Source organism: Alligator sinensis, unplaced genomic scaffold (genome assembly GCF_000455745.1).
Source record: "Alligator sinensis unplaced genomic scaffold, ASM45574v1 scaffold732_1, whole genome shotgun sequence".
NCBI lineage: Eukaryota > Metazoa > Chordata > Crocodylia > Alligatoridae > Alligator > Alligator sinensis.
In genome coordinates this window covers 25,556-39,936 of record NW_005843309.1, presented here as the reverse complement: position 1 = coordinate 39,936, position 14,381 = coordinate 25,556, and the positions used below count along the sequence as shown (strand labels likewise).

Sequence of the window (14,381 nt, the reverse complement as noted above, 5' to 3'; positions counted from 1 at the left end):
CTGGGTGAGTTTGCTTTTCTGATGCTTTCTTTTTCCCTCCATTTCCCCCAAAACACTTCCTTAGGGAAGTGCGCAAATGCTTTTTCTAGCTTAGCACAGCCCATCTAGAGCAGTAGCTCAACTCTTTTCATGTCAGGACCCATTAGCAAAGATCGATGGCTGGGCCCACACACCCCTGTGTCTGCTGGTGCCTGACACAATCCCCTCCCCCCAGGGCTTTCCTTGTGCTCCTCACTCCCACCCTGCAAGTTCCCTACCTCCCCAGCCCTGGCACAGGGGGCCCCAAGCTGCCCCTCTCCCACTCAGGCTGGCGTGTTGTGGCAGCTCTGGCTCATGTGGGCAGCAGTGGAGAGAATATGGCCCCAGCATGGACTTGAGGGAGGAGGAGGGGAGCCCTGTGGCACCCCGCTCCAGGGCTGGGGCTCTGATGCCATTCCAGCCACCTTGGTTGTGGGCCTTCCTGCCCCCTTTGCAGCATCTTCTGGCTGCCTTGCCCCTTTGAGTACAAGAACCAGCCCCAGTGCCACCAGCTGAGCCATGCAGCTCTCCACCCCATTCCGCCACAGAGGGGCTAGTACCTCCAACCAGCCCCCTGCCCCCCTACCCTGCTGCAGCCTGGGTGCCCGACCACCTCCCTCAAGTTCTGGCAGGCACAGGCCCTTGTATGTGCACCTGCTGCCTCTAGTCACCCCAAGCAGCCTCTTGCAGGCTGTATGCTGCCCGCCTGCAAGGGGAAACCTGTGCTTTCCCATGTTTTTCTGGGACTTGCTCACCACCCTTTGAAATATGTTTGCGACCGCCTTTTCGGTCATGATCCATGGGTTGAAAAACACTGATCTAGAGCTTTTTGTTCTTTACTGTAATTATCTTGAAAACGTCAGAGGATTTTTGCCCTCTTCTAAAAACCTACTGGTTGGTGGTCCTCCTGATTCTGGCTGCAATAAACTTTTCCTTACCTTTTTCAAAGACTGGGTAAGTCACTGTTCTTCAGTCATTAGACCATTGGTGTTTGCTACCTGTCTGTCTCAAGTAGAGATGTGGTATTATATTAGTTACCTTTCAGCCCCAGTCTCTTATCCTGTTCATTTTCTAGATGAAATACAGTAATTCCCACCCTGTTATTCACTGTTTTTATGTAAGTAATTCAGTTCTCCTTCTCTGACTGCTCCACTTTATGCAGTTCTTGTCCTTTCTGAATAAAACATGATCCAAATCCATCTCTATCACTTCTGGAGGACTTCTCTTTCCTTCAATACCTCATGAAACCTAAGCTATTCTGATAGAAATTTTTGGAGCCGATACTGATAGCCGATTTTTAAGGAGGCTGTTGCCAATCCAATTTCCGATATGCATCTCTTCAGCTTGAAGGACTGCATCCAGCTGGCAAAAGCCAGTCACATCAGGAAAACCAGGTGGCCAACCTTATGGTTAGAGGTGCACCGATACAGCAGTCTGATATCAGATCAGCACTGATATAAAGAAAGTTGTTGGTATCAGAAATCGGCCCAATGTGGCCAATAATTTGTCCAAGAAATGCCCACGCATTTGCACAGCTGCAGCATTGCACCTAAGCAGCAAGAAGTACGGCCAGCAGTGTCGAGATCTGCCTGCAGCTGATAAGACTGGTGTGAGAAACAGCCCCATTTTCACTCCCTCCCTCCCTCACTGCAGGGGCCTTGATCTGCCCCTCCACATCCCTTTCCTTCCCCCATCCCCTTCCACCACACCAAACCTACCAGCTGCAGACAGCTCTCCACACTGCCAGCTGTGTTCCTTGCTGCTTACCTGCTGTGCTGTAGCTGCGCTCGTGTAAGCATTTATCGGACAAATTATCAGCCACATCGGGCTGATTACCCACACAGACAATTTTCTTTATATCAGTGCTGATCTGATATGGGACCACTGTATCGGTGCTCCTCTCTCCATAAGGTTGGCCACCTGGTTTTCCTGGTGTGACTGCATTTCACCTAGTACTACTTTAGCACTTAAAAGTGCAAACTCCTTCCCTGCATCACTATGTGCATCTGCATCAAGCTTTTTATTATTATAAGATGACTGTTGGTTGACTTTTTTACAGCAGCTCAGGGATTCTCTTGTAATTTCTAGCATTTCATGTTTCCCCAAGTTCTCTCTCTCTCAAAGCTTTCAGAGTAGCCCAATGTGCTTACATAGTATGCTGTTTTGGACCATTAGGCTCTCTCAAAATATCGCTCTGTCACTGTGGTTATCTCTCTATTTCCAGTAACTGTGCAGTTTATTTGCTTTGAATGCAGTACCTGCCAACCTGTGCACTCGTCTCTGCCCTGGGATCATCCACCCATTTAATGGGATGGTTGCTTTAGTTGCAGTTATTATAAAATCATCCTTTCCTCTGTCTTGGTGATGAAGATTTACCATCTCTTGCAGAAGAATGTCCATTGCCAACCATGGATTCTTTACACTGCCAGGAGTCCTTACTTCAAACCTTCACTGAGGAGAAACTCATTTCCACTCCTTTGCTTGGAATTACACTGATAAGATGCACGTTATCCAACCCTACGTGTGTCCAATGTTTCCTAATTTTGGTACCTTGAAAATAATAAACGCTCTATCCTTCTGCTTCTTAGTACATCATAGATCAATGTATCTCCGCCCCTTTTCCTGGGGACCCTTAGTGTCATACGCTGTGTATACCTCAGAGTGGTTGGTCCTTTGTTTCCTATGACCATACATCCACTACCGGCATGACAAGGACCCTCATTTACTGAAGGCTCCCTGCTTTGCCTTCTCTTTCATCCTAAATGTCAACATTCCCTTGTTTATCCGGTCCCTAGTAAAACCCTCGAGTTCATTGGATCCATTCCTCAATTCCCGGTTGGTTATTCTGCATCTAGTCACAAACACTTTTTAATCACTGCCCCAAACAGGATATCAAGGTCCCACACCTGACTTAATTGGCCGCATCCAGCGAGGACAGGTGGAGCTCTGGGTCTGTGATGATGAGGACCGTGGGGAAATCTCAAAATCGGAGGACCTGCTGCCAGGTAAGTTGTGACTGTGTCCCCTTCACCCAACTCCCCTCTCACAAATGCTCCATGCCCAGAGTGAAAGGGGGTCTGGAAACTGGACACCTGCCCCGTGCTGCCATCCTAGGGTGCTGACCTCAGATAACTTATGTTGTCATGTGTCCAGACAGGTGTTGTTCCACTCCCTGAAATTCAACGCTGTGGAGACAAGCACCTGTCCCCTTCGTCTCCCCCTAACTACAGCTGTTAGGGGACAATCAAGCTTGTTGTCTTCAATTCTAGGTTCAGATCTGGTTTCCCTGGGACACCATGATCTTAAATTTCCATCTTCACTTCCCATTGTTAGAGTTGATTCCCCAGCCCAAGTAGCCATACCTAACACCTTCTCCCATGGCATGATTGGATTTATAGTCCCCCATGGAAATCTGCATGGTATGCAGAAGAAGCTCTGTGTAACCATGGCTCGTGGATGAGAGAGAGGCTGGGGCTGTCCCTGGTGTCTCCTGTTCAGGTTGACCTGGAACACAGGACGTGTCTAATCCTGGTCTCAGGCTGCATGAAGTGGCTTCATGCGGTGGGTGGGATTCAGAAGATTTCATGTCGTGGGCAAAAATGAATACTGCATCATTTGCGCCAGAATCTCCCCCATTCTGTTTCCTCTCTGGGGCCCCGAGTGTCACAAAGCCTGAGACTGAGCCCAGAGTCCGTGTGGAGGTTCATGCCAAGACCTTTTGTCCCAGTGCAGATTCCTGTGCTGTGGAGGCCCCCTGGGACTCATCAGCAGAGGAAATCTCTGTGGTCTCATTCCCTGCAGCTGATACTGCCCTGGAAACGGGTAAGAAGCACGGCACTGCTCCTTCTAGAAGGGAGATCGCAGCTCTCAAGAACATTTCTTGGAGAGAGAGAGGATAAAACATGTTGGCTTTTTCTACCAAGCAGAAGCAGCACTTGTGTGCGCCAGAAAAGCAAGGTAGATTTGATTTAAATTATTATTTAAATCACTGGTCAGGAGGCCTCGATTTAATCATTGTTTTCTACAAAAAGTGCATTCTTGTTTGATATAACTTTAATACATCTTATTCCAAACTCAGAGGTATATGTAGGTCTCATTTTAGAAGGTACACACTATATATTTTAAAGCAGTGATTTTAAAAAAATATATTTTTTAGATTAATTTTACAGCTACATCAGAAAACTGAATTCTGATTCGGTTATTTTATTTACCAAAGTTAATTGAAGCAGATACTTGTAAAGTTATTGGGTGGTAAACTATCTCCAACTAGATTAATCATGGCTGTTTAGGGGATATTTTTGCCACGCTGTATTAGGATGACAAGAATAACTTTCACCAAAAACAACAGACATGTAAATTGGTTTATTTAACTTAAACAGCAAGCTTATGTATTTTTGATATTTTTCTTCAACAACAAACGTGTCATTATTTTAACAAAAGAAGTATATGTATTTTTTATTTTTTAACTATTTTACTTATAAATGTGAAATGTGCTTTTAACAAAAAGTAAATGGATTATTTCAGCCAGGTCAAAATGAGAAATTTAGAATACTGGGTTGTGCAGCAAATTCAGTCTTCACCTTTGTCTTCCTGTTTATTCATAGCTTAGAAAAGAAAGACAAACTTCCCTGCTTTTTCAGTTGCCAAGTGATTTCTCAATGTACAACAAATTAGTCCAAAGGAAGAAAATATTATTTCTACGCCTGCGGAAGAAGCTACTGTTGTTTAAAGCAGGATTATCACTTCAATAGTCTCTGGTGGATCCGGGTGCTTAAGTGACTTCCCCCAGTTCACTGGTGTAGCTTTCTTTAAAACCGCATGAGCAAACATATATTTCTTGAATGGTTCACCCTTGGCCCTGAAATTTATTATAGTTGGTATTATGGAGGGATGATTGCTGGATGCCCATGTCATAGCTAACTCCTCTTCTTCAGCAGTTAAGGATTGAATGTAGTACTGAGAATATTGGCAAGAAAATGAGCTGGAGATCATGCTTGATCCATTCTTTTTTTTTTAATGACTGTAATTTAACTCTGTCAGTGCATCATGGGTGACTGGTGCCACCTGAGTTAGGGGGGCACGTGCCCCCCACAGTGATCAGTCAGCCATCAGGGGGTCCCTTCGCAGCCAATTGCGCCGGCCGGGAAGCGGCTGTGGCGCTTCATTTGGTGCCCTCACTCCCAAGCCAGCACTCGCAGGGGTTGCACTGCGCACCTGCCTGCCCACTCCCTGCCCATTGCCTAAGTGGGGAGTGCGGCCTGTCTGGGGGTTCACCAGCACTCTCAGGGGTGCACCCCCCATGCGTCGCCAGTGCATTGCATATTTCTTTTCAAGTTCTCACTCGTTTCCTTCCAAATTTCAACAGTATCAGCAATAAAAGAGCGATTTCCCTGTACTTTGTTCAAGGCTACAGAAATAGGCTTCAGCATAGTAAGCGTATGTTCTACCTTTCTCTTTAGTTCAATGTTGAGAACTTTGGGTATGACACTTCCATCTATTTTGTGACAATTTTGTTCACAAATTGTCATCAGATTAGGCCAGTTCTCAATATATCACTCACAACAGTCCACTACTGACAGTCCATCACACGTCTTGTGGGAGAGTTAGTTTGGTTTCTTCAGAGCAGCTGCTGCAAGTGGTTGTTATGGAAGTATTTTGCAATATCAACATTACCCTTTATTTCTGGAGCACTGAAGTCTTTGGCAAAGAGGTGCATCAAATGAGTCCTGCAACTATATGTTATTAGCTTGGGGCTTTCTTCACTTTCTTCTAGGTTTCGTCTCATCTTTGATACGTTTGCAGCACTGTCTGTGACAAAGCTGTGTACTAGATGCTTGAATTGTCTTCCACAGTTTGTTATAGCTTGTACTGTTACTTGCAAGTATCCTACTGTGTGCGCATTTGTTGATTAATCAAGTGTTTCTGTAAGGTAGACAGTGCCTTCTTCTGTTGTCACACAAGCACATCTTACTGGATCCTTGTGGACATTGCTCCACCCATCAAGACTCAGGTTAACAATTTTCCCCTCTAGACTTTTTGCACATTGTTCAGTTTTTTTGTCATACACTTTATCCACTAACTTGCCTACTAGCTCTGCTCTCTTAAATGGACTGTATCCTGGTAGTAATGACAACCATGTCAATGAAATGCATGTTCTCAACCATAACGGAAGGAGAGTTTGTTGCAGAAACAAAGTGAACAATTTGTTTCATCACTTACCTCTCTCTGTAATCTGCTGGTCCTTATTCCCAATTTACCTATGGTTGTTTCTGGACAGTGGAGCCTTTTTTTTTTCTTTTTGCTACAGGTGATATAATATGTGCCATACATTTGACTGGAACACCGGTATCATTAGCCAGATAACTCTGAAACTGTAGACAGTGATGATGATGTTGAAGATGGGTATTCAGAGTCCTGTATGTTGAGGATGGATCGTCCTGAACAAAAGAAGTCAATGCAGTCACTACAGTACTGCTCATTTAGTATTACTCAGTACTACTTTAGAAGTGAAACTGTAAAAGGAAGATCTGCCTATTTCAGCCATTATTTTATATCACAAGTGATATGATAGTTCCATAAAGTAACAACTATATTTTTTCTCAAACATTTTTATGAGAATTCAAGTATTCCTGACGTCCTTCCAAAATATATGGAGAGGGAAGACAGGCAGTCCTTAAGAAAGAAGCAGGAAACAAGAAGTTTACTAACCTGGAGATCCTGCATATTCAGACATGTTTCATTCATCGTCTTCAGAGCAGCTTCCTCCTGAGAAGGAGCACATCTCACGATGTTGTTTCATTTGGGCAACCAGGCCTTGCATTTCTTTGTTTCACTGTTTGCATTTTGCACGCATGCCTGTCTTACCCATGGGTAGATGAATTTCATTAAAATATTTGAGAACAGAATATTTCTCTTACAGCCTGGCAAACTGTAACTCTAATGGGTCACTAATTGGCTGGAGGGCCACACCCAGAGAGTGGTGGTGGATGGGTCTTATTCCACCTGGAGGGATGTGGGCAGTGGGGTTCCACAGGACTCAGTCCTCGGGCCCACACTGTTCAACATCTTCATCAGCGACTTGGGCAGGGGTGTAAAAAGCACCCTGGTCAAATTCGCAGGTGACACTAAGATGTGGGGGGATGTGGGCATGCTAGAAGGGAGGAATAGGCTGCAATCAGACCTAGACAGGTTACTGGGGTGAGCGGATGAGAACAGGATGGGTTTCAACACGGACAAGTGCAAGGTGCTGCACCTGGGGAGGAAGAACCAGCAGCAGACCTACAGGCTGGGGAACTCCCTTCTCGTCAGTGCAGAGGCAGAAAAGGATCTTGGAGTCATTATTGATGCCAAAATGAACATGGGCCAACAGTGTGGGGACGCAGTCGGGAAGACCAACCGTACCTTGTCATGCATCCACAGATGCATCTCAAGCAGGTCCAAGGAGGTGATCCTCCCCCTCTGTGCGACACTGGTCAGGCCACAGTTGGAGTACTGTGTCCAGTTCTGGGCACCGTGCTTCAGGAGGGATGTGGACAGAATGGAGAGGGTCCAGAGGAGGCCACCCACATGATTGGGGTCAGCAGAGCAGGCCCTACGAGGAGAGGCTAAGGTACCTGAACCTGTTCAGCCTCCGCAAGAGAAGACTGAGGGGGGAATCTAGTGGCCATTTACAAACTAGTCGGGGGGACCAGGAGGCTTTGGGAGAGTCCCTGTTCCCCGGAGCACTACCAGGAGTGACAAGAAATAACGGTCACAAGCTGGCAGAGGGTAGATTCAGGCTAGATATCAGGAGGCGCTACTTCACTGCCAGGGCGGCTAAAATCTGGAACCGACTTCCAAGAGAAGTGGTGCTGGCTCCTACCCTGGGAGTCTGTAAAAGGAGGCTGGATGAACACCTTGCCAGGGTCATTTGACTCCAGTACTCTTTCCTGCCATGGCAGGGGGTCAGACTTGATGATCTGCTCAGGTCCCTTCCGACCCTACCAACTATGAAACTCTGCACGTTCTGAAGTGCACTTTGATCTTTTTTTAAACTTTGCACTTTTAGAGAAAGGTAAGGGCTTGAATCTGTATATACAAACTTGCAGTGATACAATAGGGCTGATGGGTGGGTAATCAGGCTGGTTGTTTCTCAACTCCATATACTGCTGTTAACAAGGATGTTTTCTCTGGAGACAAAAATCCAGTTTGAGAACTGAAACGAAACGTCACAGAGAAGCTTAATGGGATCTTCTGGACTTAGCACTGAGTCCCATTGGGCAGAATGGTTTTCTTTAATCTTTACTAATCTATAGAGGAGCCTCTGGGAACCCTATCAGATTGGGCTCCTAATATATAGTCCATGCCCTGTTGTGGCCTTTTGATAAAACTTCTTTAAAAAGGATACATGAATATATTGTCTGAAGTAGTATATAATTATAAGTCATTCTTATTCCATGATGATATCTTTGAGCTTTAATATAGCTTAAAATAAAACTTCATATAGGTATTTTTTTATATAATGCCATCTTAACAAAAAAAAGTATACAATTAAATAAAAATATCTGATTTAAATAAGAACATCAGATTTTTTTTTTTATTTAAGCAAAATATTGTTGATTTTTATTCACAGAAGCACCTGGTCCCATATAAGGCAAAGCTCACCACATAATCCTGGCTGCTGACAAGCCCCAGAAATCCACCCTGAGGCTGTTCACCCTTGGACCCAGATGCTGCTCTCATGACTGCCAGAAATCAAGGGCAAGCAGTGAAGAACAGTCTCACCAAAGCCCTTGGGCTTCTGGAGCATGTCAGCCTAGTCAGGTGGAGGGCTCAGCACCATCTCCCCCTGGACCCACCCTGCTGTGGGAAGGAGCAGCATCAGGAGTCTCATTGTTCTTTCAGCAGATCATTTTGGTCTCATGTGCAGCCCATTAGAACATGAAGCCATTTAGATACTATCCAAATGTGCCTGTCCCACATGTTTCTCCCAGCATGGCGTTAGGTGATAGGGCTGAGAGCTAGGCCAGAAACCTTGAGTCTGGCTCAGAACCACACCTAGTAGGGAAGCTGAGACTGGCACAGGGACCTGGCAATGCCTCACCCTTGGCACTTGGAGTTTTGGCAAGAAGACCTTATTTTCTTGAGAAAACACAAGTGCTGAGATCCAGTTCCGCTGGGAGGCCAATCCAGCAGAAGTAAAAGCAGTGTTTACCCTTTTCCAGCATGATGGGAACTAATCTGGAGTTTCTGTTCCCCATGCAGGAGGTGCCTGGCCACTGAGCAGAGCTGAGGAGCAGGCTCCTGAGGAAGGGCCTGCAATCCTGGAGCCACCATGGGCTTCCCCAAAGAATTTAGGTGAGATGGACTCCTTGCACCCTGTGACAGACAAATGGCACAAGGGTCAGGGGAGTCCCCAAAGGCAGAAGGAGAATGTAGCAGTGAACAAGACCTCGCTTCCAATTGGGCAAGATAATGAAGAAGGGAAAGAAGCCAGAAAGAGCCCAGGGCACAGGGAAGATTTTGTGGTGCTCAGGAACATGAAGAGGCACAAGGCAAAGGTCTGCCGGAGAGAGAGACTGCATGCAAACCAAGGCAGTGAAGATGGCCTCAGAGGGAAGCAGAAGATCACTGCCGAGCACAGGGAGAGAGCCCACCCCTTCCCTGAATGCAGGAAAAGCTTAAGCTGCCCCTCACTCCTGGCTCTGCACAAGATAAGGTACGTTGGAAAGAAGCCCCACATGTGCAGCAAGTGTGGGAAGAGCTTCACCTGCCTCTCAACCCTGGCTGCTCACCACCAGATCCATTCTGGACATCTTCCCCACCACTTCACCAAATGGGGAAAGAGCTTTGTGGGCTGCTTGGAGCTGGTCAAGAACCAATACGTGCACAGGAAGAAACATCAATACCTCTGTGTCACATGTGCTAAGATCTTCACCTCTTTCTTCTCCTTGGTTCAGCACCGTCGCATGCACTTGGGGAGGAAGAGAAATCATTGCACCAAGTGCAAGAAGAACTTCATCAGCTGGCAAGGCCTGTCCCAGCACCAATGTGTGCCAAGGGGGCAGCAGCCACTCCATGGCAGCAAGAGAGTGAAGAGCTTCAGGAAGCCCACCAACCTGGCCAGGCACAAGTCCATGCACACAAGGGAGAAGCCACATAAGTCCTCGGAGAGTGGAAAGAGCTTAACCCACTACCCTTCCTTACCCAAAGGTCACCTCATCCACACAAGGGAGAAGCTACATGACTGCTCTGTGTGTGGGAAGAGCTTCACTGACTCCTCCAACCTAGCCCGACACCAGCTTGTACACACAGGGGAGAAGCCACATCACTGCTTTGTCTGTGGGAAGAGCTTCACCCAATCCTATAGCCTGACCCAGCACCAACTTATCCACACAGGGGAGAAACCACACCAGTGCTCTGAGTGTGGGAAGAGCTTCACCCAATCCTCCAACCTGGCCCAGCACCAGCTTATCCACACAGGGGAGAAGCCACATCAGTGCTCTGTGTGTGGGAAGAGTTTCAGCAAATCCTACGGCTTGGCCCAGCACCAGCGCATCCACTACACAGGGGAGAAGCCACATCAGTGCTCTGTGTGTGGGAAGAGTTTCAGCAAATCCTACGGCTTGGCCCAGCACCAGCGCATCCACTACACAGGGGAGAAGCCACATCAGTGCTCTGTGTGTGGGAAGAGTTTCAGCAAATCCTACGGCTTGGCCCAGCACCAGCGCATCCACTACACAGGGGAGAAGCCACATCAGTGCTCTGAGTGTGGAAAGAGCTTCACCCGATTCTCCCGCCTGGCTGAGCACCAGCACATCCACTATGCAGGTGAGAAACCACATAGGTGCTCTGAGTGTGGGAAGAGCTTCACCTACACGTCTAGCCTGGCTCAGCACAAACTCATCCACCACACAGGGGAGAAGCCCCATCAGTGCTCTGTGTGTGGGAAGAGCTTCACCTACTCTTCCAAGCTGGCCCAGCACCAGCGTATGCACACACGGGAGAAGCCACATCAGTGCTCTGTGTGCGGGAAGAGCTTCACCTATTCCTACAGCCTGGCCAAGCACCAACTTCTTCACACAGGGGAGAAGCCACATCAGTGCTCTGTGTGTGGGAAGAGCTTCACCTACCCCTCCCGTCTGGCCCAGCACCAGCGTATTCACACACGGGAGAAGCCATATGAGTGCTCTGTGTGTGGGAAAAACTTCACCCATGCCTCCAACCTAGCCCAACACCAGCGTATTCACACAGGGGAGAAGCCACATCAGTGCTCTGTGTGTGGGAAGAGGTTCACCCAATCCTCCCACTTGGCCGAGCACCAGCACATCCACACAGGGGAGCGGCCATATCAGTGCCCTGTTTGTGGGAAGAGCTTCACCCACGCGTCCAACCTGGCCAAGCACCAGTGCATCCACAAGGCAGAGAAGCCCCATCATTGCTCTGAGTGTGGGAAGAGCTTCACCTACCCCTACAACCTGGCTCGGCACCAGCGCATCCACACAGGAGAAAAACCATATGAGTGCTCTGAGTGTGGGAAGAGCTTCACACACTTCTCCTACCTGGCCCGGCACCAGCTCATCCACACAGGGGAGAAGCCACACCAGTGCTCTGAATCTGGGAAGTGCTTCACCCAGTCCTCCCACTTGGCCGAGCACCAGCATACCCACATGGGGGAGAAGCCACATCAATGCTCTGTGTGTGGAAAGAGGTTCATGTATCCCTCCCGGCTGGCCCAGCACCAGCGCATCCACATGGGGGAAAAGCCACTCAAGTGCCCAGTGTGTGGCAAGAGCTTCAGTAAATCCTATGGCTTGGCGCAGCATCAGCGCTTCCACTACACAAGGGAGAAGCCATATCAGTGCTCTGAGTGTGGGAAGAGCTTCACCCAGTCGTCCCACCTGGCCAAGCATCAGTGCATCCACATGGAGGGAAAAACAGTATTGGCACTCAGTGTGAGAAGAACTTCATCTGCTCCTCCACCATGGCTGAGTACCAGTGCATCCACATAGGGGTGAAGCCACATCAGTGCTCTGAGTGTGGGAAGAGCTTCACCTAGTCCTCCAGCCAGACTGAGCATCAGTGCATCCACATGGTGGAGAAGCTACATCAATGCTTAGAGTGTGGGAAGAGCTTCACCCATTTCTCCCATGTGTTCCAGCATGAGCACATCCACACCTGGAAGCATCCATACTTCTGCCCACAATGCAAGAGGAGCATGGGGATGTCTACCTGCTCAGCACCCACCAGCAGGTGCATTTAGGCAAGCACCCTCATGCTGGTGGACTGCAGAAAGAGTTCCCCCAGGCTTCATCCCTTGTAGGGCACCGCAGAAGCCCAGGGCCCAAAGGCTGGCCCTCAAGGTGTGATTGCAGGGAGGGGCTAAGAGGAAACATCACAGGCAAAGATCAGCCCTGATGCTGGGGGAAGATGAGTAAGAGAGGACTTTTGCACCTGCCTTGGAACCTGTTCATTCCCTGCTCTCCATCCTGACCTCACCTTTCCTCACCACCACATCACCCATTTCCCAAACCTGCCCATGCCCAGTGCGGTCTGCAAGGAGCTGCTCCTGCCATCCCTGAACCTTTTTTACCTGTTTTCCTTTTCAGCCTCCCCAGGACTGTGCACCCCTGGGTGCCTGCTGCCTCCCTCCCTTTGTTGCGTTCTCTAATGCATTCCCTGTTGTTAAAGCCCCAGAACTGAACATGCTACCCCTGTCATTGTTCTCTGTGTCCTCTCCAGAGCCGGGCAATGGAGCATACCAGGGTCCACAACCCTTTCTAGGGCAGATCCCTCTGTGACTTCCCACCTCTTTTCTTTCCAGAGCATTCACTGCAATGTGGGGCGTGTTTCTAACCCTCAGGAGCAGGAGTTGGTCTGACTTGTCATATTGAATGAAATAGTGTGAATGTTTGTAAAGGTTGCCCATTAGCCAGTTTCAGGAAGAAGATAGTATTTATCTCCTTATCTAGCTCATTGTTTTTGGGACTACGTGCAAAATGTCCTGACTTCGGTTAAAGTCTTAATTTAAATGTTATCTTTAGAAGTCTTTTACAAAGAGAGCAAATATCCTGAATTCCGAGAGATCACACCCTAAGGCCTTTTAACAAGATTGGTAAGAAAAGGGCATTTGCAGTGATATGGAAGTCTCCCCAAGAGTAATTTAAAATGCTCAACAAAGGCAAAAGAATCTGTTGAGTAAGATCCGAGCCCAAATTTGGGAGTAATGACAAGTTGAGTAGGAGGAGCCCACTGACGGCAGCTCACTCAATAAAAACTGTAATTTACTGTCCCAATTTGGAGGTGACTATACTTGCAGAACAACGAAGGAAGAATCGCAAGTGTAGGCCGGAACAGACTGATCACCTGAGCCACCCTCTCCGTGAACGCGAATCTCTTAGTTCATGCTGAAGCCGCGGAGCACCTGAAAGGGACTGAAGGAAGGGGATTTAGTCCTATCACTGCTGAGGCCAGCCTATTGAATTGTATTGCTGAGGCGAGCCCATTGAACCGTACTACTGAGGCCAACCCATTAAATCGTACTACTGAGGAATGAAACCATATTTTGGTATTTGGCTTCTCGGAATTCTAGGATTGTAAGTATATTATGAAAAATAATAGTATTGATTCAAATTTAACTTTTAGTTGTAATTGTAGTTTTTGTAACACTAATTTTTATAGCATTGTTTGGGAAGGAAGTGCATTCAGAGCATTGTTTCTGATATATGTAATTATTGTGTTCTTAATGTTTGTGGTGTTTCTTAAAGCTAAGCAGTGTTATATACGTAGTAAAGAGTTTTGAAATAAAATTGTGTTGTATGAATTAAGTGTGTAATCATTGTGAAATCGTGCAATCAGCTAACTACTCCCCCAGCCAGTGCATCAAAACGAATCAGTAAATTGTGTGGGATTTTCTGTATTCCATAACCCACTAGAGACATGACTCAAGGCTTGACTCCCCTGTCCTGTGCAGCAAGGACCCTTCCCATTTGAAGGACCCTCTGGGCAGGAGGCAGTAGAGTCCCTTTTCTGAGTGCAGTGGGGTAGCAAGGGTGAGGGAGATGCAGCTGGTCACAGGTCCTCTCTCTCCTGTGAAAGGACGGGGAAAGTATGAAGATATCCTGTGGGGGAAATGTAGCACATTGTAATCTCCCATTGGGAATACTCAGGCCTTCTTGCTAGTGCCACGAGCATTTGGCTCCATGATGGTCTTGGGGACACGTACTGTTCTGCAGCTGCCTAAGGGACCCCCTGCAACCCCAAGGCAGTGGTTTCTGGCAAGCAGGGGGGTTTGAGCCAGAGACCCCAGGTCCTGGTGATGCAGAGATCAGAGACAACAGCCTACAGAGCACAGCCTTTGCACCAGAGATAGCTGCAGGACTCTC

At 47.7% G+C, this 14,381-nt stretch overlaps 1 protein-coding gene and 1 pseudogene across 1 annotated transcript in view; both read left to right on the top strand.

Moving 5' to 3' along the window:
• The window catches only part of LOC102380612 (zinc finger protein 841-like), a 34,441-nt gene extending 21,450 nt beyond the window's left edge, over window positions 1–12,991 (top strand). Inside the window, 2 exon segments of the mRNA XM_014527120.2 lie at window positions 2,907–3,023; window positions 9,262–12,991. Coding sequence (XP_014382606.2) covers window positions 2,907–3,023; window positions 9,262–12,008 — 2,864 coding nt within the window. The 3' untranslated portion in view covers window positions 12,009–12,991.
• Window positions 1–14,381, top strand: part of LOC112548586 — a 29,458-nt pseudogene that overhangs the window by 1,540 nt on the left and 13,537 nt on the right.